Raw genomic sequence first — 27,795 nt, 5'->3', positions numbered from 1 at the left:
TGAGATATACCTTTCATTCCCTGCATTTTCACTCCATAGTAATTATACTTGCATCCAATTTTAGCAAACAATATCAAGTAATATCTACTCCTTTAATTTTCCTATGCCCTTTTTAGATTTCTCACATGGAGAGTGTGGTCTTTTCTCTAAAAGGATATAATGGAACTATACCCTTCTCATCTGGTCCCATTACCCATCCTGCCCAATTTCTCTCTCCAGAGAAACAAAGAAGAGAAGAGGCTATTTTACATTTCAGACACTAAGTATTTTGATTCCCCGTTTAAGATTCCAATTGGTCACTAAGTAATTATTCTGTTAGGTCAGGAAGTTTATTTTGGAACTCTTGTCCTCAAAGGTACGCATTTTCAGATAGATATAAATGCTTTTGGTATTGTTTGTGTAAACATCTGCATTTGTGTCAGCTGATGTTTGTGGCCCACCTGTATTTCCTAAGACTTGGAACTGGTTTAGTATTTAAAAGAGTCGATGTAAGGAACATTAGCAATCAATAAACAGTTTCTTTCAAACTTCCCTCATGGTAAATGAAAAGTGTGTACAATCTCTAAAAGGCATTGGAGCAAAGCTTAATCTTTGGACACTATGCATATATTAACCTCTATAAAGACTTTGATCAAACCCTTAAATGTCACCAGCTTCCTTTCTATTTCTTCCGGGCCATATAACATCACACACAGCAAGAGAACTGACCTTTATTGTTTGCAGGCATGCCCAAGGATATTTACATCATCCACACACAGCCCAGAGATACCAGTCTCTGTCTCTTAAAAGATCTAAATAACTCACAAGGCATGGAAAGCAGAACTGCATACAACAATTTAGATTAGAAGGAACTCCTGAAGGTCACCCGGTTCACCCCTCATCTCCCCTTAACATCCTCATTTGGTCCAAAGCAGGGACAACTTCAAAGATGGGTCTATCTTCAGATTCGATCAGGTTGCTCAGGGCCTTGCCTACATCAGGTCAATGAATCTACTGCTACAAGGATAGAGAACCCGTTTGGTTGAACATGTGAAAGAGCATGAGTTCCCCAGGAGTCATTGTCTCACAGCAGCATTTTGGTATCTAGCACAAGCAGCTTTCCCAACTCATGCATCAAAATCAGTCCTTACTCTAACCCTGGAAAGCAGGGAAACAGCATAGTCACTGACAAAAACAAAAGTAAAAAACTGTCCCCCTAATTTCTCACCAAAGCCAATGCTTAGGTAACAGTATATGCACTCTAAGAAGCACTCTGTCAGTGATGCCCATGTAGCCTGCATGAGAATAGCAGTTGGAAATATCCACATACATTTTTTTCCACAGATCATGAATGGCAGCTCTGAAACTTCATTATCATATTCATTTTTTCAGAAGTGGGGGTGTCTAGTAATGAACCCCTCAGTAGACAGCACAAGCAAGATGTGCCAAATTTTGCCCAGAGGGCGTCAGAGGCAAAACGCCTTTGTAATGAACAGCCAGGTCAATTAATGACTGCATCTGCAGTGTTTTCCACACTGCCGAGGGCTCCCAGGAAAACTAAATGGGATAGAACAGCTAGTTCCTCCATTTGTAACTCAAAGCCATATTGCCCACAAAGTGTCTGACCCCTCAGCAAGTCCTATGGGGCCCCAAAATGTACCTTCTCTGCTTCCAAATGGAAATTCAAGGGAACCAACTCCCATTCAAATTGTTTCCTTTAAAACAAAAAGGATCAAGAAACTCACTTCACTCACTGCTGTTTGCATGTGACACTGCTGCCACTTTCCCCTGCCAAGCAGGCACTGCTGGGACACAGTCTCCTGTGAGCAAGCGCATGCACACACCTCCTTGCAGAGCAAAATGCATACAGAGGTAATACGTGTCAAAGACCTCCAGTTGCCGAACAGATAAGTAACTTTCCTCATAGTGCACTGCATGACTGAGTCCTGATTGAGTATCACATTCCTCCTGGATGCAAAAGCAAACCATTATGGACAAATGAGTCAAAAAACCAAAATAAAAAGCAGTCAGATAGCTCAAGCACGCCTGACAGAGCTATTTAAAGGATTCTGACCATTAGCTATCACTTCAGTGATACTTTTCATACTGACATTAAATGTGGCAGAGGAGCTATTTTCTCAGTCTCTTGTTTCTTCGCAAAAGGAGACAAACATCACGTACAAAATATTCAGAAAAATGTTAGCTGCCTTTGTTACCATCACATCTTCACCTGTCTCTAACTTCAGTGTTTGGGGATGGGAAGGGTATATGTCTGAGCAGCAAAATACTAATTTTTAGGCTTTCAAGGAATAGTCTATGTATGAAAAAGATGTGTCTACGTATGGATGATTACACTGATTTTTAATGTTTGAGCCCTACACAGATTTTGCAGATACAATAAAAAAACTTAGAACCAGGCATTAAAATGGCATATTTTCAATGTTTGGGGTTTATGATTCATGATACAGTCACCAGCGAGATTATGAAGAGCATAGGTGTTTTTCCTTTGCTGTTACAAAAAAAAAAAGTTCTGTGTCTCAAACCAATGATAATCAATATAGTTTGAAACTTAGTTTTATGAAAAGTTAAAGAACACATTTTGAGGCTGGTTTTGTTTGAAATTAAGCCATTCCTCAGCATGTCTCTTTATCTGAGTCATCCTTCACATGCGCACACATGCACACAAGCACACACATACAAGTCTTCAAAGCAATGCCTTTCCTTATAACTAAGAAGAAGGCAAATACAGAGAGTAAGTCTCCCACATGTCCAACCAAATGGGTTCTCTATCATAGTAGCAATCCACTTACTGACTGCTGTTTTCATGCCATGGGAAAGAAGAGAGGAGTTCCCATACAAACCTCTAGCTATTTCTAACTGCAAGACAGTCAGGGGGTTGGAGCACGTGGCATACAAGGAAAGGAGAGCAGAGTTGTTCAGACTGAAGAGGTGAAAGCAAAGATGGAATATTATTGCTGCCTTCAACTACCTCATGGGAGGTTACTACGAAGGTTGAGGTTCCACAGTCAAAGAGTGAGTTGCAGTGGACACAAACAGCAATACAGGAAAACCCAGTTAGATTTTAGGAACTCTTTTTTTGCATAATGAAGGAGGCTGAATATCAGAACAAACTGCTGTGAGAGGCTGTGGTACCTCCCTCTTTGGAGATAATCAAAACCTGAAGTAAGCAAGGCCCTGAGTAACCTGATCTAACCTGAAGACAGACCTGTTTTTTAAGTTGTTCCTGCTTTGAACCAAATGAGGATGTTAAGGGGAGGTGGGGGGTGAACAGGGTGACCTTCAGGAGTTCCTTCTAATCTAAATTGTTGTGTGGGTATGCAACTATGTTTTCTGTGCCCTGATGTTTTAAGAGACAGAGACTGATATTTCTGGGCTGTGTGTGAATGGTGTAAATATCCTTGGGCATGCCTGCAAACAATAAAGGTCAGTTCTCTTGCTGTGTGTGATGTTGTATGGCCCGGGAGAAACAGAAATGAAGCTGGTGACATTTAAGGGTTTGATCAAAGTCTTTATAGAGGTTAATATATGCATAGTGTCCAAGGATTAAGCTTTGCTCCAGTGCCTTTTAGAGATTTTAAGAACAAATCACTTCCCTTATTTGACTGTTGGCTGAAACTCCTCTTTTACTGAGGTTACATCCTCTCTCTCTCAATTTATATTCTTTCTTTTCTTCTTAAACAGTGAGGTATTAAAGTCTTCATTTGCAAAAAGTAAATGTTTATCCTTTTTGTAATTTAGCTCATCAGTACTGTTCAATGGAAAAAACAGTGATACAAACTTGAATGACAGTTTTGGGGCTATGTGTATCTATCTCTTCATTAGGACATGGCCCAGTGCCAATAGCAATCTTCCCACTGCTTTCAGTGAATTTGAATCAGATCTTTTAGGACTAGATGCAAAAAGAATGGACACACTGAGTGAGCCCAGAGCTGAATTCAAATCTTTGAGTCAGATATTAGCACTATTTGTATCATATCTGGGGACAGTTTTGTGCCTCTTTATGAGATGCGACACAAGTTCCAGAACTTAAACCAAGAGTCTGCAGGCTTGGTCTTGGAAACATATAAAACAATTCTATTTAGAGTTTTTTTAGTAATGTGTTTCTAAGAAAGAAAAGTTACCCGTGGGAAAGTTTAAAATTTAGCAGTGATTTGTCAGCTAAAAAGATCTGGGAGTCTAGAGATAGCTAGTCACTGCTTGATCAGGCTAACATTTTAGATCTTGACTTTGTTGACGTGTTTGGTGCTTTACTCATCAGTACTAGGAAGCACCTCCTCATATATCCTGGATCATATATATGTATGTATGAACGTTCACCACAGCATCACCCTGAACCACTGAACAGAGATTGTCTTCAAAAATGGACATCAAGCGTGACAGAGCTCATTATCACAGCATTCACAGACACGTGCAAAGTCTAGGTTTAATTCCTTTCCCTGGTTGATGAGATTGCAACCTCCTATCTTCATAGAAAGGGGCTTATCCATCACCTGTCTTCCATCCTAGCACAAGAACATCCTGGATGAACTCAGCAGCATGCAGGAAATGCATCAAAACGTCTTAGGACAAACTATGGGAGTGTGAGTGGGCCTAGCTTTGAAGTTCATTGATTAAAATGTCACAGAACTCCCAGTTAGTTAGCATGTCTCTGAGATGACTTCCCCTGATTTCAGTTTACAACTCTACATTGAGAGTTTGAGCACTTAGACCATGTTTAGGAGTGGATTACACGTACTTTACTATCACCCCTTTTAGATGCAGTACGGACAAATACAGTACAGCAAGAGAGACAAATCTGAATATTGAGTTTCTTTTACTTTTTATCATTGGAACACCAATTGTTTCAGTGTCATAACTAAAGGATATTAATACTTGCCTATAAAGTTTCTTATTTGTTTGGGCTTGGAGGCAGATGAAATATGTTGCTAAACTGGGAATGCATCACCAGTCTTGTCTATTCTATTAGAACTAATGATAGGCAGAAAAGATGCAGAAGTGTAGCATAAAAATTATATCACCCATTTTTGACAAATTGTGGTTTCATGGTACCTGTCATTTTGAAGTGCCTTCCGTTTTGAGGATCACTAAGATGAGATCATTTAGATATTATTGACTCTGCCATTATGGCTTCAGTCATAAGTATTTAAAGCATTCAACCCTCCATGAGGAGCTCTGAACTATAAATGGTGTTCTGTAATAAGGACAGCCTGCTGTTTTATAGCAGTGACACCAGATGTGTGGTGTCTTTCATGGCTGCCTCTAATGATGCAGCAACTTCTGTGGTTCTCATGTTGCTTGGAACAGCAGTTTCATCGAAGACAATGAAACTACACCCATGTTAAGATATAGTAAGTGTCTTTTTATTTCTTTATATATTTGAAAACTTTTTAGCTAGATTAAACTCTCTTTTCTGGAGTCATGTTAACTTTGTTTGGAATTACAATGAGCAAACTAACAAACTTTTGTCCCAGGAGGTGCAGAATATATATTCATACACAACATCACATTCCTTTACTATAGCCCATACTCAGCTTTTTCAGCAAGGGGCCTTGTTTTTCAGCAGGTCTGAGCACTGACTGTTTGCAGTGATTATGCAGGAAGCCTCTGCTCATTCCTCCAAAGAGTGTAAGTGTGGACATAGCACAATAACTCAGATACCCTCTTAAAACAAACCTGGGCATAATGTTCACAAATTAATCTGTAAATAGAAAAGAAAATCTAGAGCCTATAAAGTTCAGTGAGGTCAATATAAAAATTTCCATTCACTTTGTTAGGTTTCGGGTGAGTCACAAGGCAGATTCAGTAGGTGTTCAGAACATGAAGTTACAGTTTTAAACTTGCTCTGGTCTAAGTGTGAAACAAAACAAACAAAACCAAAAAATGCATTCAGTTCACAGAGACATTTTTTCCTAATACTAGCCCTTTCAATTTAGGATACACCATACAAAGCACCACATTCAATAGCATTCCTTCTAAGACCTGAGATCAGTATATTTATTGATGTAACCTACATCCCATGGAGAGTAGATGGTCTGTGCCTAATGTGATGCCCCCAAAAGCAAGAGTTAATGAGAATTAAGCACTTAATACTGGGTAAAATCTGTTCCTGGCTACAGTAAAACTAATACAAATCAGTACTATGATGCACTACTACTTTGAGCTTCAATGGTCTTCTTGTTGTGGGAGTGAGAGGGCTCTGGGGAAGAAGATCATCGGGATATTGATTTAGTATCCGTTCTGATTTAAGGTTCTTGCAACAAAGTGGGTTATGTTGACTTTCAGCCTGTGTGGGTTGTTATTTGATTCTAGATAAACAAAACAATTGTTCATTAGAAAGATATTAGAACTTTTGTTTAGACTTCTCATGGCAGGAGGAGGGAGGAATATGCCTTACATTTGCTGTCCTGTTTAAAATTTTAAAGATTGAAAATCATAGGTAATTTATATATGATGTATTCCCAAATCAGCTCAAAATATACTTCATTAATATTGCTGCTGGAAAAGGAGACATACTTTCAAATGGCTTTGCTGTTCATAAACAAGTTTTCTTTTTACAAGTGAATACACAGATCATTTTGTGACTACTGTACTGCAAGCTTCCATCAGCAAACCTGAGTATTTGTGGTTTTCACAATATCATTACTTTTTTATGTGAAGCGACTCATCCACAAATGTCTGCACAACATCAGTATATATTGTGAGTATTTTGCACATATTATGAGGAAATATCCCCTGGATTTTCTAGGATGCTTTAGTCCCCAAGTATGGATTACTATTATTTTTTTCATAGTACTTTTTCTTCGCTGAGATAAACACCTAGAAATCATCCGTCTACTGAGAGAAAGTAGCTTAACTTGTTGTCCATAAGGAGGGACAGCCAGAGCTGTTGGTTCCCAGTATTGTAATAGCAAAATTTTTTTGTGATAAAAATAAAGTTTGTCTGAGTGGTAATGCAGGCTACCACTTGTGGTGTTCAAGCAAGACCAGCTCTTGGTATTTGGAGTCAAATTAATGTGAGGAGGAGTCATTTCAGCCTGCTGTGAATTTAGTCTGCACAAAATACTTTTGTTATTCATTGTATAGGACTACATTCTTTCTTTCCTTAATTGAATTTAGTTTCATTTTGCCTACCAGTCTCACTTGACCTATCGCTGTGCATTATTTGTCCCCTCCCCATTATTATAACATCTTGTTTCTCCTTGTGGTAAGAATACTCTGTGGATTTTTCATAAATCTATTATATCCTTATGGGAAATTGTTCAATCTATTTTTACTGGGATTTTTTTTGTGCGTGTGTTTTCTACCTACAGAATTCCTTTCAAATTTCAGAGAAAAATAAGATCCTAGCACTGATACTTGTGGGTTGTCTGATTTTGAAGGAAAAATTAACTCATCTACAAACTGTCCCTGGAATTTAAATCCAGCCTAGGCAACATCACTTAATCTAACTTGTCAGGTTTTTAAAAAACATAAAAGTATAGAGCTTTGATTTGGCTTCGTTTTACAGTGAAGATGTTTTTCAGAAAGTTATTCCAAACTAGTAACTGTGACAAACATAGTATTTTGGAAAAGCCATTAACTGAAATATCAACCAAGATTAAACTGCTCTGAAATTCTTGTTCCACTACTGTTTCATGAATACAGCATGATCATCCAATGGACTGTTATGAAAAGAGACACTTAGAAAATGTATTTTGTGCACTAAGGTTTGTGTTGCTCCTAGAACAGTTAACAACTAGGATTTTCAGTGCCTGTATCTTCAAGCCATATTCAAGGGCACCTTGATTTAGCTGTAATCGGTGCCCCAGTGTATAGTCATAGGGTTATTTCTGTTCTTTGGGGAGAAAATCAGGCTGCCAATGCACATGTCCTTCATGGCAGAATATCTGTCTAGAGAGAAGAAAGCAGATGTATGTATAAGGCTAAAAATCCCAAATATAACTTCTAATAGGTGTGATAATTATTTTCAGGAAAAAGTCATAAGATGCAGTTTAAATCCATGGGGCACATTGTTCCAATGAATGTGCAGTGTATTTATTAGGGTACTCAAAGGATTTACATCTGCTCCAAAGTAGTACATCTGCTCTATGACTACAGGCGAATTTAGTTTCTAGGGAAAGTTTCTTGAAACTGTTTTTAATGTGGTTTAACCTCTTGCATGCTGAGTTGACATATCTACAAGTGACTTGCCTCACACAGCCTTCACCGTCAAAGGCTAGATGGCATCCAGCTGCTCTGGATGCTCAGGCTGATGAAACACCTCTGGTTTGAGTACCAGCTCCAGACTGTCAAGACTCAAGTACACAATTACAAAACCTTTGTAATTCCTAGTTTCTGGTAAAGGAAACATGGGTATAAAGACTGAATGGGAGTCATAGGTCTCCAATAGTACCTGATTTAGATGAGTGGGGGTTGAAGAACACATCATGGCATGCAGCAGCAGAGTGTAGCATTATATGTTTATATATACATATAGAATGAGTGGCTAGTCCTGAAAAATGGATATGCTTGAAAGAATAGCCCAAAAAAACCCCATGTCTGCTTTGCACAGCCCTACATGCTTTGACCCAAAAAATCTCGTGCCCTATAGCTGTCCTCTTGCTGGCAGGCTCTAGCTTGAGGGTGCCAAGGAAGAGTTTCTTAAATCCCCTCCCATCTCTTCGTGCCTGCATGAGTTCACTCATGTTCCCCCTCAAGTGTTTGCAGACCAAAACTGGAGTTACCATAACCCTGGGAGATGGTTAGCAAGCTGGACCACAAACTCATTATACCCCAACCATGCAGGACAGACAGAGCCAACTCTGAGACAGCTGAAGAGACAGATCCTGTTCTGCACAAAGGAAGAAGAAAAGGGGAGAGAGATAAAATAGAAAAAAAAAAATAACCTGATGAAATGAGAAGTAATGAATTTTTCATTGTATTCCATGGCAAGTTATTACCACTGTGACCAAAAATATTTGAACCTTCTCACCCCTTCCCATAGCTGCTGAATTCATCTGACCAATGTTGCGTGACTGTTCCTCCTCATATGTGCCCATTTCTGTCTCAAGTCGTGAACTAGAGAGAATGTAATTACTTCCTTGATATTTAGGGCAGGCTAGTCAACAACTGTTTGCTCTGCTGGCAAATGACCAGTAGGTCAGGCCACTGCTTAGAAATATCACAGGATGATGTTGCCATTCAGAGTGCTGACTCAGGGAGAGGAGAAATGCCAAATGAATGAGCAATCATCACGGTGTTTTGCTTAGGATGGAAAACTCAATTAGGATTCTGTAATTCTCCTGCTTCTTGTTCTTCCTTGTGGCAATCTTTTCTGCACAACAGCAAGATGTTAACAGTGCAGAATAAAAGGCATGCTAATAAGTATAATTTCCCTTTTTTTTTCCCTTGAAAACTGTATTTGCTTCGTGTTCTTTATTCCATTGTACATAACAATTAAATAAAGAAAAAATGGTGCTGGGCTGTTTCTTTCTACAGGGCTTTTAATTTTTTTAAGCCACTGCTCTCTGAGCATTTGTACATTTGAGAGCAATTGTACATTTGCTCCCTTTCTTCCACAAGCACCCAGTGCCCTCTAGGAATTGCTGTTCTTGTATGCAGAGATGTAAGAACAATGGATAACAGCAGAACAGTCTGTCTGAAAATCATTCTCATCTGTTTTTTTCTTTTTTATCCCAAGTGTTATCTTATTAATTATAAAATATTTTTGTTGCTCTATTATTTTTTCCTACTTTCCTTTTTTTTTAATTCCCTGTGTCTCCTGTTATTGGCTTTGATGGACAGATGAAATATGATAGCCTGAGACACGTTTCGCAGAATATGACTTTGGCCTGCATAAATTACTGTCAGGGAATTTTCAGGGAAGTACTGAAGTAAATTTGTAGTGACTCGAAAATGTTTTATAAATTATAGCATAATCTCCACTGCTGAACAATTTTATGGTTAAAGCAATTAAGTGAGTTTTTACTTTCAGTGAGTCCTTATAATTTTTCCTTATAGTTTAACTTCTCAAACTGCTCTGAGCCCTTTAGAGGAAAATATTTTAGAAGGGGCATTTTCCCTCTACCTTGCCAAAAATCATATTTCTTTTCAGTCAACAGTGTGTATTTACTCTTACAGGTAATTCAGAGATGGCAGGTTTTAGTTTTTCCTCGCATACTCATATTAACTCCTACAGGGAGTAGCTAGGATCCTTCCACCTTGTGCCACTACCTTCCTGATCCTTTTCCACTCCATGTCACCAAATCTCAGGCTATTCATAAAACATTCTTGAAATACTCCAATTAAGAGGATAAGAAATGAAAGAGTTGGTGAAGCTCAGTATCCTTATGGGATACTCTTGAAATTATTCTTCAGGCAGTGGCCTATATTTTATGCATTCAGTATCAGTGGTAGCTTTGACTCAGTGAGGGTAATCTCTTCTGTCTGCTGAAAAGCGCCTGACTGGAAAATAGCTAAAATTGACAGAAAATATGAATGTTTCTACTATTATCTTTAGCTCCTTTGTGACACTACCCTTTGTGAAGTTGGTTTTTTTTTTCCATTTTGAGTTTTTTGTACATGGTAAAGAACTCTGGATTTACTTTTTATAGACAAAATTGCAAATTTTCTAGATTTTTCACTCCATATCCTGTGAAACTACTTTTCTTAAAATCTGCGGTCTTCACTCTTATGGTAAAACAAATCCAATTTTCCAGCTTTTGTGACTGTTACTAAATCCTCCAAAACATGATTCAAAAGTTTCTAGATTTTGGAGGCAAATAAATTACAGCATTTGCTACTATTATAATGTCACTATTTTTATGATAGACTCCTGACCATGGGAACACAACTTGTAATCACCAAGTGCCTGGTGTGGCCTTGGATGAATCTTTGCTGAAAGGCATCGGCAGGCTAAGGTGGGGAAGGCACTTTGAAAAAGAGCCAAATAAATAACTGGTGCGCAGCTGCCTCAGTCGGGAGAGTGCTGGCAAGGGGCTGGGCTGTCTTTAAGCTGCCTGTGTGCAAGGAGCAAGCATCGATCTTCTGTCCAGCTACTGGCTTCCATCAAGAGGGGTAACTGGCAGGATGCTGCCTGCCTGCCAGCTATAGGCAGCTCTGCAGCAGGTAATGCTCAGTTATACCTGTTAGTGCTCAGAGTTGACAACAGCAGGCAAGGACTGCCTGGGCATTGAGGGAAGAATGAGACAGGAATATTTTACTGTTCTTTGTGAAGTGGCTCACTAGCTATCCATTGTAAATTGATTGAGTCCTGTAGCTTTGCTTTCACCATCCACCCTGCCCTCACAGCCTACAGCAGAAGATGCAAAGCACCTTCTTCCTGAATCCCATTTGGGTCTCAAATATCCCAATGACAACATCCTCATCCCTGAAGAGCCATGCAGCCTGAGCTCCCTTTGCAACCTCTGTGATGCAGGGGTCTCTTGCATTAGCACTAAAGGGAAGGGGAAGGGGCAGGGACAGCAAGATGGTTGGTACCTGTTGCAAAAAAAAAAAAACAAAAACAAAAAACAAACAAACAAACAAACAAAACAAAAAAAAGAAAAAAAAACAAAAAAACAAAAACAAAAACCACAAAATCAACTTTACATACACAGCTGCCTGACTCAGGTCTTTTCTCTTGCCTTGGCAGCATCCAGAAAGTTGTGTGTCCCCCTCAGCAACATGGTGACATAGAGTTCCCAGATGCCAGCAGCATGCTTGTGGTGGCAGGGAGATGGGTGGCAAGCTACGAAGCCTGCCCATGAGCCATAATAAATACTTGAGCAGTAACACCAAGTCTAGTTACATGTTTGATTTAAATACAGCATGACCTGTGCTATATTGTCACTACTGTTAGGCAGACATATCTTTGGAGAAGTGGGAGGCTTATTACCTAAAGCAGTATCCAAGAAGGGAAATAGGCTTTTCATTGTGAAGAAGATGCTATAAATGTAGGGATAATACTTTGCTTATCCAGTGACATTCTGGTTTCAAGTAATTTTCTTTGCATATGGTTATTCATGTATATGGGGTATTCCTTTCTGCTCTCCCTTTTTCTATTTGGAATAAAAACTCTTTGGGACAGACACCTTCTCATTCAGATTCACACAGTATGCCTGAAGTGCTGGCAACTGTGCTCATTCTTATCCATCAGTGTTTGCTCTTTAAATTGTCCAGATTAGATTCCACAAATGGTTTTGCAGAGTGTATTGAATTTGTGGCAGAGGTGAGCTGTACACGTTGAATTCATACTGCTCACTGAGTCATGAGGCTCAGACTCAAAACTCCAGATATGTATATCTGCTAGCCCTTTACATTCAAAGTGAACCAAAAGCTAGAAGGTGTCCATTTCCTGATTCAGGATTAGATTGAGCACCAATCTTTCAAGAATGTTTAAATTCATGACTTTCCACCCAGTCATGTTAATTGATTAGTCTCATTAGATTTTTACTGCTTTAGGATAAAATCTTATGAGAACACCTCACTACTTTGCTGTACTTCAAACTGGACTTAAATTTCCTTCCTCTCTTAGAGTGATCCTTGAGCACCAGCAGTAGCTGGACCCATACACAACCTCTATGCATCCCACCTGCATCTGCCTGAGTCTCTGGAAGGCCTTAGGAAGTTGTTCTGTGAGGATCCAGTAACTGGGGTACTTAACTCTATCCGGAAGGACAAGAGAATGCAACTTCACATCAGTTCACATCAGCTCCCCCTGTTCAGCAGAAAGGCAATGAAAGCCATCAGTTTATTGACACAGCAGACTGACAGTACAAGGCTCTCTCTGACTCTGATTGTTTTCCTGATAAGCACTTTCTCTGCTGAACCTATTTGCTTTGCCAGAAATATCTTTTTATAAACCTTTCTGCCTCTTAAAACACTATTGTTTTCATTCTACATCTTTTGTGGTTTCATTTTGGACTTAGATGTTTTAACTAATTATATTTGCATATTATATAACACCAGTTTATTGAATAGTCTCTCATTTTCGAAGTAACTCTGAAAGCGAAATTGTGCACCTTCTTGGAGAGTCTGGAAAGAAAATCTGGCCATGAAAAAAAACCACAGAACTCCATGTCACTACAATAAGCACATGCAATGCCACAAAGCTTCCACACTGATTTAATTCTTTCCCCACTGTATATATTCACCACTTGCAATAATGTAGATTTGTATATTTGGATTAAAATAATCCAGAAGGCAAATAGCCAGGCCATTGAAAGCAAGCCCTAGTTCCAGTTAAGCAGAATGACCAGCAACCAGAGGTGCTAGGGGAGGGAATCTACCGGGCATTAATTCTGGATGGAATAAATCGTGATGTTAGATGAAGCAAGAGTTTGCATGGTGCGGCTGTAAGTTTGGGGTGTTCCCATAAAACGTTATTCCAGGTTATGGTGTGGAGATGCGCACTGTGCCAGCTCTAATGCCTTACTCTCCGCAGCCGCTCCGCCTCGGGCTCAGCCTGAGGGGCCTGGCGCTCTCCCTGGGATAAGAGGGTCTGTATTCCGCGGTGGGCAGAGGGCGATGAACGCCGGGCCGGGCTGCCCAGCACTCCCCGCGGCCCCGCGCCTCCCGTGCAGCCCCTTCCACGCTCCCCGCCTCCCATCCGCATCCCTTCCCAGTTCAGGGTGGAGCGGAGGCCGTTCCCTGCTGTCGGCCCTGCCAAACTGCACCCGGCGGGGACGGAAGGGCGCGGTACCTGCCCGCTCCCGGGGGAACCCAAGGAGGACGGTCCCCTAACCGCCCGTCCTCTGGGCGCGGGGGAGCGGGAGTGACACCCCGGCGGCAAAACACGAGCTCGGAGGGAAGGAGGTTTGTATTTGTTTCTCTCGTAGGAGCTCAAATGGAAAACAAGGGAACAACTTTCCAATAACCTTAAAATTAGTGTTTAGTCAGAGAATCATAGACTCATAAATGGTTTGGGGTAAAAGGGACCTTAAAGACCATCTAATTCCTACCCCCCCTGCTGTGGGCACGGACACCTTCCACTAGACCAGGTTGCTCAGAGCCCCTCCAACCTGACCTCAAATACTTGAATACTATGGTTGAGGCATCCATAGCTTCACCCCCTGACCCAGGGTCTCACCACTCTCACAGTGAAAAATTTCTTCCCAACATTTGATCTATACCTATGACCTTTCAGTTTGAAGCCATTCCCCCTTGTCCTATGGGTCAAGAAAGGTACTGTAGTGTGATTACCTAAACAATTAATCGCTCTGCAGCATAAGAAAGCCAGTCATGGAAGAGCAGCTGCTTTTATACCTAAACTCTGTCAAAAACGAGGTTTGCTTGGCTCTGAAAAAATGCACAATGCAAAAGAATCCTGAACTCCAGGTGTGTTTTTTCACATTGTGTGGAAAATATCTCAAATATTTTATGACAGTGTACCATAATTTCAAAAGCTTAAGCTGGATCCTTCATCAAAACTCTCACTTGCATACTCTGACTTTACGTATTTCTTTCCTTTCTGTACTTTTGGCCACCTTAACACAGCCTTTTCTCCACGACTCAGTCTGCTCTGGATAAACAGCTGATTATGCCACCCATTGTTGAGGGAGAGGAAGGTCAGAAGCCCAGAAATTGCTGCCAGGGTAGCCAACATCTTGTTGCTGAATCTTGAGTTATTTTGAGGCATTGAGTGTCCACTGAAAACTTCTTCAGTTTGGAAGGCAATGAAACTATGTCAAGAAGTAACTACCAGAAGAAATGAAGTTAAATGTAAGGCTACTTGAAGTATGAAGTACAATTATCCTTCCTCTTTATGAGAGGACATATCCCAGCTCTTGATGTCCTTTGAAATCATACGCTTATCACAGCTGTTCCGAGGCTTGAACTCATTGTTTGCTGTAACACATGCAGTTCCTTGTAAACCCTTGAGTTTTAAGAGAAGAAACAGCCACTTCACTGATAGTACCAGATGAACATTTCCAGGACAAATGAAAGTCTGCATAAGCTCAAAATGCTCTATCAGTAATTGTTTACATTAGCTATTAACATTTTTGCTTGGAGAGATGAAGGACTGTTCAGAAAAATCAGTGCTTAAGAGCTTAGCCTTGCCACAGAAAAGCCTCTGGCATTTTATCTTTAAGATTCCAGCATATTTCTGTTGCTACTTTTATACTTATCTGCAATAAAAAGCTGATTCCTCTGAGTGCTTTGGATTTGCTTGAATCAGAGTTATAGACCAGTTTTTTAGCACTGCTTCTAGGTATTTCAGGGAAGGGGAAAGCTGCTTCACGTCCTACAGATTTCCAATTCAAGGCACTGATGTTTCCAGTAGCTTCTACTTTCCAAAAGTAGTGTTTCTATTTACTGGTCATCCAAGTCTGGAGGGTAAATGGACACTTTTATGGAAAGGAGTAGAGTTTTAGGTGACATTTGACAGATTCCTGCCCTTCCTTTCTCCCCAGCCAAAATAAATGTTGAATGTGGGAAGGGTTTGGTGTCAGGCTCTACCTGCCTGTAAGCAATAATGTCAGTGTTTTTATTAAAAAAAGTAGAGTCCATTTGATAATGTGAGACAACTTTATGCTCTCTGCAAAGCTATGGAGGCTGCTGAAGGTAGGATCTCCAGGTGAGAGTTAAGACACGGAAAGATAGCAATGCCAAAGTCACATGCTTGTTTTACTTGTATAATTTCTGACCGCAAGGGTGTCAGCTCTGAACAGTGACTGTCTAGCCCCTTACAGGGGCACTTGCTGCTGGAGCCAACAAACATGTGGCATGGCACAAGCATTTCCAGGCCACAGATGACAAGAAGACTTCTACAAGCATATGTCAGCATTCATGCAGACCTGTAAATTATTTTCCTTACAAAACAATCAATAGGCAATCTGGATTGTTTTAAAATACCTGTTTCAACTCAAAGCTGAATGAAACAAAATTCAGCTAGGTCATCCAAGACAACACACTGGATGGTCACATATAAATCACAAACTATAGGAGACTTGCCCAGGTTGCTCCAGGCATCCTGAGTGGTGCTAGAAACTCACTAGAAGTGAATCAGTGCCAGGTTGCTATGGACTATGCTCTGACTTAGATACATAAGTGTAGGACTATTAGTATGGGAGCTCTAGCTCTCTGAAGCTCTCTGAAGTTACTTATCAGTTAGTCTGAGTATTCGGTAGGGTTGATAGGTGTTCTTTACTGCTGTTAAAGGCTTAAAGTTTTTCCCAGTCAAAGATGTGGACAGCTCTTAGAGACAATGACAGCAAAAAATCCCCTCATTTCACTTTAAAATACTCTGGTGAGAAAAGTCTTGCTTTGGAAAGTCGCCTAGCTCATTTGTTTTATTTCACAAATTACCCAAGCGCCCATTTGTGCTTTATAACTGGGATTCAGCGTTAGTTCTTGATTAGAAGAGCTGTCATCTGTTTTTCTGTGCAGAAAGATGAATCATGAGCAGGCAGTTATTGGTAAAGCTCCGGACCATTTAAAGTCACAAAGTCAAATTAAAAAAAAAAAAAAAAAAAGAGGCAGAAAACTGAAAAACATTCGTTGCACAAAAAGACCTGGGTGAAATTCTCAGAACTTCTATGCCCTGAGAAAGTATCAATAACCATAAAATTTCACAACCCCCTTTTTAGAACCACAGCCTTAATGTTTTGTAGGGAAAATAAACCTTTGGTTAACCTTGGCACTGGCAGACTTCATTAAAATAACAGCCTGTCACTTTCAAGTTTAAAATAACAGGGTTGTCAGTTTTATATTCAGCGGAACAATCTACGGTCTTATTCTCTGGGAAACACAGCGGGTGTGCAGGCAGGGGGACTGGCAGGAGCAAAAAGACTGAGCAACACTGCCATCTCGAGGGCCCCCCAAAATCCAGGGTACTCCCTGGCAGTTGGGGGGATGCAATGCTCAAATCCTGCTTAATCCATGTGACATGCGCTTCACTTTTTAAAAAGGCTGAAAATAATACACCATCAAGTGCGAGGTGGTTCAGCAACTGCTTGGCATTTAAATTTATTTTGTGAGAAAGTATGGAAATACATAATGTATGAAAAAGTAATCTCCACACAGAGCAAATAAAGTTCTGCTTCGCTTGTTTTCTAATCGAAGCAGGTCACCCTCTCCGAGGTACCTAATGTGCATTGAAATTTTGGGCATCTAATGAGCCGTTCTAAACAAAAATATGTGCCTAAACTCCCTACATCTAATCAGTGGAGAAATGAAGGTGCCTTTAAAAAAACCTCAGAGAGATCCTCTTTAGTTAAATAGCTGGGTGAGAAAGAGGAAACCCAGTTCAGCTGCTTATTCATAAGTGCCTAGTACCTCAGAGACACCTATATGAAGATGACAGATATAACAAAGGACATACAGGAGACCCATCTTTCTCAAGGGACAGCCCCTAAAACTTACGGGTCCAAGTTAATTGCTTTGTGTTAAGCTCATTTTACAAGTAATACTGTGTGTCAATTGAAATACCCAGCCATCCTGTACTTAGCTGCTTGTGACGTGATTCTTACCCTGACTGTGATGCACACATGTAGCAGATACATAAACATAACAGTTAGAAACAGTATATATATGTTCTTGCTGACCTAGTCCTTCTAAACAAATTGTTGGCCATTAGTCTTAGAATGCTTTCAGATTAAATCTTTAATGGACATAAATCGATGTATGAAATTCCAGTGCAGTTTTCTGCTGGTATGGCAGAACGTAAATCACATGGTGATGATCTGTTTGTTCTTCCTACCTGGCCACGTCCACAATGAAGGGCATGCTCTTTACAAGCCTACATGTGGCTCAGGTGGTCAAGCACCCTATCCGTAAATCCATTATCCAGCTGCCCACAATTGTCCAAGGGCTACATCATTTTTAATAAGGACTGCAATGGTGTTGGGTGCATGGTTGGGTGTCTTAGACAGTTCCAGGGGAAAGCAAGGAGCAGGCAATAGAAAACTGTCTAGTTTTTCACCTGGAAATTCATGGCTAGGCTTCGCGAACGAAGATTTGGGAAGGCACTATCCACATTTGCTACAGGCACGCTGGTGGCTTATGAGGCCAATACGTGACAGACATATCCGATTGCAAAAGGCACAACAGAAAGACTCCTTAGATGGTGTATTCTGCAAGGTACGGTTCTTTCTGCGTTGCCTTTTTTCCTCGAGAGTGATCCTGCGTGTGTTCTTGAAGGAGACAGCTGCGTTATAGATGGCGTGTCTCCAGCCCTCCCGATTTGAGGCCAGAGTAGACCAGTTATGGTGATCAATATGGCCAAGGTTGAGATGTTGTTTCAGGGAGTCCTTGTATCTTTTCTTCGGGGCTCCTCTCATGCGGCAGCCAGTGGCAAGTTCACCATAGAGCAGGATCTTAGGGAGGCGGTGGTCCTTCATCCTTGAGACGTGCCCGGCCCATCGCAGCTGCATTCTCAGTAACATGGCCTCAATACTTGTGACAGTAGCTTGTTCTAGTACAGATGTATTGGTCACATAATCTGACCAGTGGATGTTAAGGATTGTACGGAGGCAGCGTTGATGGAAGCGTTCTAGGAGACGCAGGTGGTGGCGGTAGATGACCCATGATTCGGAACCGTATAAGAGAGTAGACAACACTATGGCTTTGTAAACACTGATCTTGGTGTTTTTCTTCAAGTGTTTATTACGCCATACTCTTTTGTGGAGTTCACCTGGAAATAACGTAGAATAAAAGTGTCATTAGTTAAATGCTGCTTGTGAATTAAAGGGCAAAGGAGTAAGTGACTAAAGAAACTACACAGATGTGAACATGGTTTGTGATGGCTGCTTTCATGTCTGTTCTCTGAGACAAAATGCCAGGCTGCTTTCTACTCGCTGTCTGTAGCTGTTCTGTCAGCGTGACACATTGGTAGGATACATTTTACATACAGACCCTGAAGTCCCTGAAATTACTTTGTCACAAACATCCACTTGAAACATCTTCCAAGTGTCTATGCTGCAAGATAACCAACCCATGGTACGGCAACCAGAATGGCACCCAGAGAAACAGCGTCCAGTGAACAACCAGAAACGTCTGTACATTTTTCCAGGTCGTAAAGGCTTAACTCTCACTGGGACTTTGAATCAAGTTGTTTCTGAGCATCCACAGGCAGAAGGTATTGACAGAAAGGCAAGATGAATATTCTGCTTGCATTTCAATAAGGAAATCTTTCCAAATTGCAGACTAAACAAGAAAAAAAATACAATGCAAAAACACCAGGAAGAAGAAAAGGATGTTAATGAGCACCATTTCTTCTTAACAAAAAGAAGATTCCAGAGTATTTGATTTCATTTATTGCATTGAACCTGTGTCAGGTTTGGATGCATTTCACCATCTTTGAACACTATTTTAGCATCTTGTGATATTTCTCTGTCTGTGAGAGTAGAGATTATATTGGTGGAGATGACAAATCTGGAAGGAATAAGACATGGACTTGCCAGAGGAGGACTTTTAGTCATCTCACTTTTAGTTTTGCATGGTATTTCCAGTGCTTTTTTGAATTCTTCTTGTCAGTCTTTCTATTTACCCAGATGCCCTGACATAAACCAAACAATGCTAAGGTCTGATTCCTACTAAAGTGACAGGCTTGCTTTTAAGGTCGCTCCATTACTTTGGAGTGCAAGGTGAGTAAAGAAGACAGAAATATTGGTCAGTTTTATTTACCTTATAACTGAGCCCATGCTGGTAGGACAGGAACTGAACTCATGGATACCCTTCCAAGTTCTGCTGAGGAATTGCATGACCTACATGACTGATTTGGTTGCATAAGAAGTCAGTGGCAGAAATAAGAAATCGACTGTATTTCTCAGTTTAGACCATGTAACTATACCATTCCTGTAACTCTGGATATAAATTTCTCTTTACGAATGATGCAAACATTTAACTTTTTTCACTTACACGGTAATGTCTTATTTCTGTTAGCAATTATAGATCAAGGTGAGACTATTTTAATATCCATTTCTATATATATCTGATACGGTTTGAAGCTGGCTCCCTGCCAAGTCTCCAAACCTTACCACCAGAAGTCCCCCCCCCCCCAAACCTCAGGGAGAAGAGGGAGAAAAACAACCAACTAAGAAAACACGAAATGAGAGAGACAGCTAAAGTGATATATATAAATATATTTACACTTATGTTACAATTGAAATATATATATACAATTTAAAATATATGCAATTTCACAAGGGAAGGAGAAGGGGGAAGGGAAAGGGAACAAAACCAAAATTTTATATATATATATATATATATATATACCAATCAGTAGCCCGAGATCTAGTAACTAAAGAGTTAGCAAAGAAAATATCCCACCACTCTCCTTGGGACAACTCACTCCGGGACGATCGCCGGCAACTTCTGCCTCCCAAGGTCGACAAGGCCTTACCCGGCCTCACTCCCCAACACGGCAGACTCAACAACAGGGAACCTGCACCTCCAAGCCGCCGGAAGGAAAGAGAGCGAAGGCCTCTCCTCCTTTCTTCTTATAATCTGGTTTACGTAAAAATCATAGGGAATACTGGGTAAATCTGGACCCTTCCTTGGTTACAAACTGGTCACCAAGGAAGGCCTAGCCCAAACCACCACAATCTCTAAATAAATTAAAGATGTAACTCTTTGCTTGGCTCTTGCTATATCTTTTTTCTTATTTTTCTTGATCCAAAACAAGTTTCATACCTTCAGAGTAGCTGAAAAAAAAAGATATTTCAATATAATATCAGGGTTATGTCAGGAAGATAACTAGGAAAAGTTAGGCTAACTACAACCAAAGAGGTCCAGCTGTCTTAATCCCTGTAAATCTCTACTAGAGAAAGCAGAAAGAAAATATGTAAAATATCAAAATTACATATGTCTCATGTTTAATGTTTCCACAGATGTCTAACCAAGCTTGAAAGTTAACATTTAATTCAAAGAATAGGAAATACCAAGGAATCATTTACAAGACCACAGGTCACCAGGGGAATACAGTAGTCTAAATTCGTAAATCACAAGCATGCAATGTTAACGGAATCCTTAGTGGGTTTTATCTCATTTCCAAGGGTCTGTACATCTGTTACATATTTTTTTAAATGCTGGTGGTAATCAAAACAGTGTACAGAGGATCATGTGTAACCATGGGGACTAATAAGAAAATTTCTGTGGTCATGGTTGACAAGATCCTGGAACTGAAACCTCCAAAAGCCACAGGCAAAAGTTTTACATGTCACGGCAGGCATTACATCACCTAATTCTATTCTGCATTTAAAGTTAAATTAAAAGTATTCCAAAGTCATTGCCTGCCTGAACATTCATCATACAGAAGAGAACGTGGCTATCAGGCTACCTCCTGAAAGAGGAGATGAATCAATCAGTGTTCAGAATCCTGTTTTAAAAGCCATCAGTCACCATATTGCACTTCCAGATAGTTTCAGGATGAGATTCAAGAAACCACTTAGGTAGATGTGTAAGGTCCACTGCCAAAAGCTGAGGGTTGACAGAGGTCCGGTCAGACAGCAGGAAAGGGCAAGACTTCGAGGGTTGAGTCCACACAAGTTGTTTAAAGCTCCGTGGTGAAATAATACAATAGGGGAGGTGGGCAGTGGGGGATAGCTGTGAAGGGAAATATCTGAAGGTGATAAAAAACTGTTAAAATGCACCCGAGTTGAAGGTATGTAGAGAGGCAGCAAATGAGAACCTTTCCCTAAGCTGTAGTCATTTTTACCATTGATGCTTTTTGTGAGTCATGCAAATGTCTCATTTACCCGAGGCACTAAAATGAGAATGACACCTCAGGAGGATGTCTCTGAGATTTAATTAGTTGTCATTTACCAACAATCCTGAGTAAAGACCATATTACTTTATCAGGTGTACTTCTGTAACACAAATGAAAAAAATACTGTTAGGAAATTTAACAACATAGCCTATGCAAACCTCATTTAATATCTTTGAAAGTAATTGGGGAATGGCAACCCTCATTTTGATTTTGAGGCAATATCTGGAAAGCATGTGCAGCATGTGAGCTGTGAGAATCTCTCTCCATTCTTTTGCTGGTTTCTAGGAAAATGAAAGGTTTGTACTCCAAATTGCAGTCCTTAGAAGGGCCAGGGGGGGAAAATCACTTTCCGATAGGTGTTGAATAACTTGTGGTTCAAAACAGAAGTTTGCAAGTCCTACAGCACCAGTTTTAATTTGATTATCGTCAAAATCTGAATGTAACTCTAAAACATCTGAGTTTTCAATAGCTTAGAGTAACTTCCAGCAAGCTCTGAAAGCTAATGATTCACCACCAATATCAATCAGATTGCTTGTGTAAATAGTTATCTAGGTACAAGCTATAAAAAAGAAAATCTATCCCTTTGACTCTCACAGTCACCAAGCTTACATGAGTGGACCCTACTCCCTATAAAGTCTCTTCCATGTGTTTTCTATAGGATTTCTTTATCCACACTGTGTCTTAGCAGAAATTTACACACTGTCAACAATGGACAGTTTCACTGAGTTGCTTATGCTGGTTAGTTGTCCCAGTCCCAACTGGGGGGGTGTTCTCAGCATGGGCAGAAGAGGAAGAAGAGGGGCTGCTGTCTGCCCAAAAACCCTGGTCCCATGGACCAAAGACATCAGACATGACAGGTATCCTGAGACCATCTCCACTTTCTGCCAAAGGCTTGCCCGCAGCCTGTAAACTGGAACTTAATTTTTGGCTTGACAGGGCTCCCCACTGAGACTTTAAAGGCTTGCAAATGCTACTAGTATCTCATACGAAAACAAAGCAACTGGAGCTTGGCGAGGAGTGTGGAGGAGATTTATCAGGTGTCTATCACGGCAAGAAACACCGTCAACAACCCATACAGCCAAATACTGTCCTACTTATTTTTTATAGATGAAAATTCAGACTGTGCTTCTGAAATAACATCCTCAGCTGTTTCTATCTCTTGGCTTACAAAGTGACATTCCACAGAGTTTAAGCATGGCAAAGCAGCATGGGCCATTTGCTTGGAGAGCTATCATGTCCTGAGAACAAAAGATAAAAAAGATAAATAGCCAAGTACAATATTGTACCTCAACAACCTAAAAGACAATCTCAAAACTGAATGGAAGAATGGAGAGATTTTATTTCTTGGTTTTTTAAAGAACAAAGCTTAGCTATTTCCTTTAAAAGCTATTCAACAAGCTCCCCTAAAGCCTATAACAATTTAATGTGAAATGCATGTTTCCATAAGAACAACAGTGGCAGCATTCATCCTTTGTAGTCTGTCCTTTGTTGTTTTTTCTATCTATTCTTGTAGATTTTTCCACTCTAGTATACCAAACACAAAACAAGGACTGATAAAATTTTAGTCAGAGCATTTATTTTTTAAGTTGATGCTGGAAATTCAGTTTCTTCCTGCTTGTTGCCTGAATAATGCCAAATTAACTTATTGTTCAAGGAATTTATAAGGTAAAGAAACTTCTTAGATATTGTCGTAACATTCCTTGCATGCGGATTCTGTATCCAGCAACAGATATTTATCTACACCTAACAGCAAAGAAGGATATACTCTCTGCATGAATGTATATACACAGGCTTCTCACTGTTGCTGAGATCTAAATGTACTGCAATGTATTCAGACTGCGTATTTTAAATCAGTTCAACATCAGCTCAGCACTGCACCATTTTTTTTAGAACCCATGCATGGAGCTCTCTATATAATATTTTTCTAAGATGTGACCAAGTTGGTGGGTGAGACATTTTGTCTGATGTACACTGTTTAACTGAATTCACATTCAGCAAACTGCAAGGCATATTAATTCTTAAAAAGATGTATATTTAGAAAACCTTAGACAAATGGAGACTAGGAAGAGCAAGATGCAACATGTTTTTATTAATGTCTTGCCTGTGGAAAAAGGTGACTTTGATTGTTTGTACGTTCTTAACTCAAATGCTGAGTGTCTTGCTTTTAAATACAGGCCATTAAGTTTTAGCACCTTTAGCCCTTTTAACCTTCACCATCATCACCATTACAAACCTAAACAATGTATTATTTAACATTATAGTTAAGGCGGTTGATGTTTTTAATCTGTTTTCCCTCTCGTTGTGTTTTAATCAGGTAACAGATATTAAAGAAAAGCTAAAACTCTCTAAAAAGTTCTGGTCAACATTACCCTACACAATCTGCAAGGATGAGCGAGTGACAGCCGGTCCGTCAGTCGAGGAGGACTGCTGGAATGGCCACACCAAGGCAAGGTGAGGTGGACCCCTCTCCACCACACTTGGTCCAAATCCCCATCTGGCCTGAAGCAATCATGAAGCTGGGGGTATTTCAGAAAACTGTTTATGAGAATTAAACAGAAATGGGGAGAACAAGTAATTGTCCATACACAGTTTGTAGCCAAGATTACTTATTGTCAAAGTGACATTAAAGCCGGAATGTGAGTCAGGGTAAATGTGCACAGTTTGTCAGCATGTGAACACAGAAAATGTGTGTTGGTTCAGCTCCAGAAGGATAATTTATACTGAGATTTCAAAGAGCTCTTTAGGTCCATTTAGCATCCCTGTGTTGGGACTGACAGCTTGTGAAGCAATTGCACTCTCGGGATGTCATATTGGGATGAAATAGAAATTGGAATTTTGGCTCCATTTCCTATTGGCTGGCAAAGCTTAGGGATATTTACTGGAGGAAAAAAAGTCTGAAAAACAACCACCAGAGAATAAATGTAGCACTCCTACTTAGCTTGTGTTGAAGATTTGACCTTATATTACTTCATCAGAGATAACTGTGGTCATCTGCCTTGTTTGTGAGGAGTTTTCTGTGAGTTATAATTTTGAAGTTTGCTTGGCCCTGGTTGCAGCAGACCTGGAGCTAGCAGATGAGCAGGTGTCTCCAAAGGTCCCAGTGTAGATTCATCACCTAACAGTGGAGGGGATCTGATTATCCTTGCTGAGAGAGAAAGAAATTGGCTCAAGCACCACACTGGGGACAGTCTGCTTTCAGGTCTGCAGCAGTAGCCTGTGACTTTGGGTAGATGCAAGGAGTGGGGAGGTTTGAGTGTCTGGTGACAGCTGAATCTGGAGAGCAGTGATACCTTTTGGCACTCAGGGACTGGAATCTTATTTTCCTTTTCCTGACAATACATAAGAAGAAATAATATAAAAATGAGATAATAAGAAAAAACAACCAGACAACCAATTAAAAAAAAAAAAACCAAAAAAAAAAAAAAAAAAAAAACACAAGGGAAAAAATGGGACAAACACATAAAATATAAAAACTCAGTGAAAATAAAACAACATAGGAAAAAAACTTATAAACCTGCTCAATGTCATTTTACATGGATGGATGGATGGATGGGTGGTCAGATACCTAGATAGATTGCACCCACCCCATCATCTCACCATCTAATCATTTTGATAAGGAGCACAGTTTACAGGGGGAGGTTTCACACTGAATGCATACCATTCTTTCCTAGTCTTACTATGTAACATTTTCAAAAATTCATTTTACAGACAAGAGAAGAGGGCTGTTTGGGATGCTGCTAGCCTCTTGAATCCACCTTGGGATGCATGTGAACAAATCTGTCCAAAAGCACAAGTCATTACTTAGTTCCTAAGTCCCAGATCTAGGGAGAGCCCCTGGGGATTCGGAGAAACACAACTAGGAGGAGTGTCTGGCTATTACAGGACTCATCACAAAGGAACAGTGTGAAGAGACAAATAAAAATGTGGATTTTGTCTTTCTTTATGTTATCTCTTCTTGTTAGTGAGCTTTGAAAGCCATGAGCCCAGGTTTGTGCACTGCAGTAGTTAAGCAGCATTTCCAGGCATCCGAGCTGGATGCCTTGAGTCACATCAGGATGCATGTATCAATAAAAGATATATGCCACTCTTTCTTCAAAAGAGCAGTCAAACCCGCTAATATCTCTCTATCCCTGCTGTTTTCCATGACCAGCACTAGTGTTTGTACCACATCTGGCCAAAACTTTTCAGCTCTCTTCTGCTTCTGCACTGAAGTCTCTGGCACAGCTTCCACATTTGTTGGGAGTTATGGAGGTGCATTTTATGCATGCAGGTTTTCAGCCTTCTTTTGCAGTATTTATCTTATGAGAAGCCTAGTTATTTTCATGGTTGCTGCTGAGATTAATGTTCTGGAGCCATTGAGAAGAGCAATCCTTTGTCAATAATGTGCCTTGATAAGTGAACTCAGACATTTCATTGGATGTAGAATCACAGCTTCGAAACATCACCCGAAAATATGATTTCAGCACATCCAGCCACTGCTCCTCTGCCCAGTTTCTGTTTAATATCCATTCACAAAGGAAATGTATAGTCACAGGCTTAGTAACAGAATTCAATAAATGCTTCAGGTGAAGGCAATAGTAATGAATCAGAGAAATGCCACAGAATGCCATGGCCTGTATATGAAATAATATTGAAAACAATATTGAAAATAATATTGAAAATAGCTTTAGATACAAAATCACCTCTTGGGTGGTGAGCAAGGACATTTACTGCAGCATTAAAAAAACTCTAAAACATAAATGTTTCCTTGTTCAGACTGATTAGTATCTGCTATCAAATATTATTTCACAAGAAAGAGCATGGCAAAATCTGACCAATATTCATATATATATAACTTTGTTCACTGTGTCAGCTGTCATAAGTATCTCTGTGCTATATGAAGAGCTGCATATTAAATTCCAGAGAATATGACAACAACCTATGATAAAAAAAAAAGGAAATTTAGGAAAATCTCCTGTTTTCCTAGACATTAATACTGTACATAAGGAGAAAACATGGTGTTGGTTACTGTTGCTAAAGGAAATTATTGCTGGATTTTTATCAGATTCTGTTATGGAATAAAGAATTAGAAACTTTGAATTGCCAGACAGACATTATGCCTTATGTTTCATTTTACACATCACTTTTTAATGCTGATTTTACAGGGAAAAAGAGTTACAAACCTGAGATCACAGCAAATGAAAGCTTGGCTTTCTCCTGAGAGAGGCATTACACCAAGGTCATTTGTGGTTATTACACTCCCTAAATATCACTTTGCTGCCATGATTAATTTACAGTGACACCAGGTCGCCAAATGGAGGTTGCCAATTTGTGAGTAACCATGTAGTAACAGAGTCATCCATTTGGCGTTCTGGAAGGGTGCACTTGACTCATTGCTGATCCTGTACAAAGAATAGTTTTAATCAGGTCACATCAGGTAGAAATGAAATGCTGTGGAAATGGGAAAATATTTATTAAATGGATGGATCTCTTTTTTTGTAAAATCCGTATTAAAAATAATAATAGCTACTTCAGACAAAGTGCCACTTAGAGAGATGTCCAGCAGAATTTCTCCATCATATTTGTATCACAAAAGAACTTGAACATAATTTTATGTTCAAAGAATTAATGTCTTCTGCCAGATGTACAGAGAGATTTTTGAAAACTATATGGGATCTAAAAAGCAACAGGAAGATCAAACTTTAAAAATTTACCTATATCCCTACATACAGTTAAATTCTTAACAACCACTGATAACCTCTTCACTAATACATTTTCTCCAGAAATTAAGAAATTTTCCCAAGAATTATGGAATTCAGTCTTTGGGACTTACACCAAGTCCAAGGTATTAGTCCTTGAACAGGTGACTTTTACTGAAGTCAGAACAGTAAGCAAATCTGAAACCACTCTGGTCTTCAGGAGAAGAACCTTGAATTACTCCAACCAACACAGCCAGGTCATTTCAACCAAAACATTCAAGAGATTGTGTCATGCACTGTAATACTGGTCCTCATGCTCATCAGGACTATAGACTTATTAATATGTCTCAGCTCTGAGAGGCTGTAATCCATGAAAGAGATGAGACCTGCATTCCTTTCCACAAGGAACCCTTCATTCCTCCAAGTGCA

At 39.9% G+C, this 27,795-nt stretch overlaps 1 protein-coding gene across 1 annotated transcript in view; it reads left to right on the top strand.

Moving 5' to 3' along the window:
* Positions 1–27,795, top strand: part of GPC6 (glypican 6) — a 539,625-nt gene that overhangs the window by 499,599 nt on the left and 12,231 nt on the right. The window contains exon 8 of the mRNA XM_027645576.1: positions 24,003–24,139. Coding sequence (XP_027501377.1) covers positions 24,003–24,139 — 137 coding nt within the window. The remainder of the gene's footprint in view (positions 1–24,002; positions 24,140–27,795) is intronic.

Source organism: Corapipo altera, unplaced genomic scaffold, assembly GCF_003945725.1.
Source record: "Corapipo altera isolate COAL_440 unplaced genomic scaffold, ASM394572v1 0, whole genome shotgun sequence".
Classification (NCBI taxonomy): Eukaryota; Metazoa; Chordata; class Aves; order Passeriformes; family Pipridae; genus Corapipo; species Corapipo altera.
This window is presented reverse-complemented; position numbering and strand designations above follow the sequence as displayed.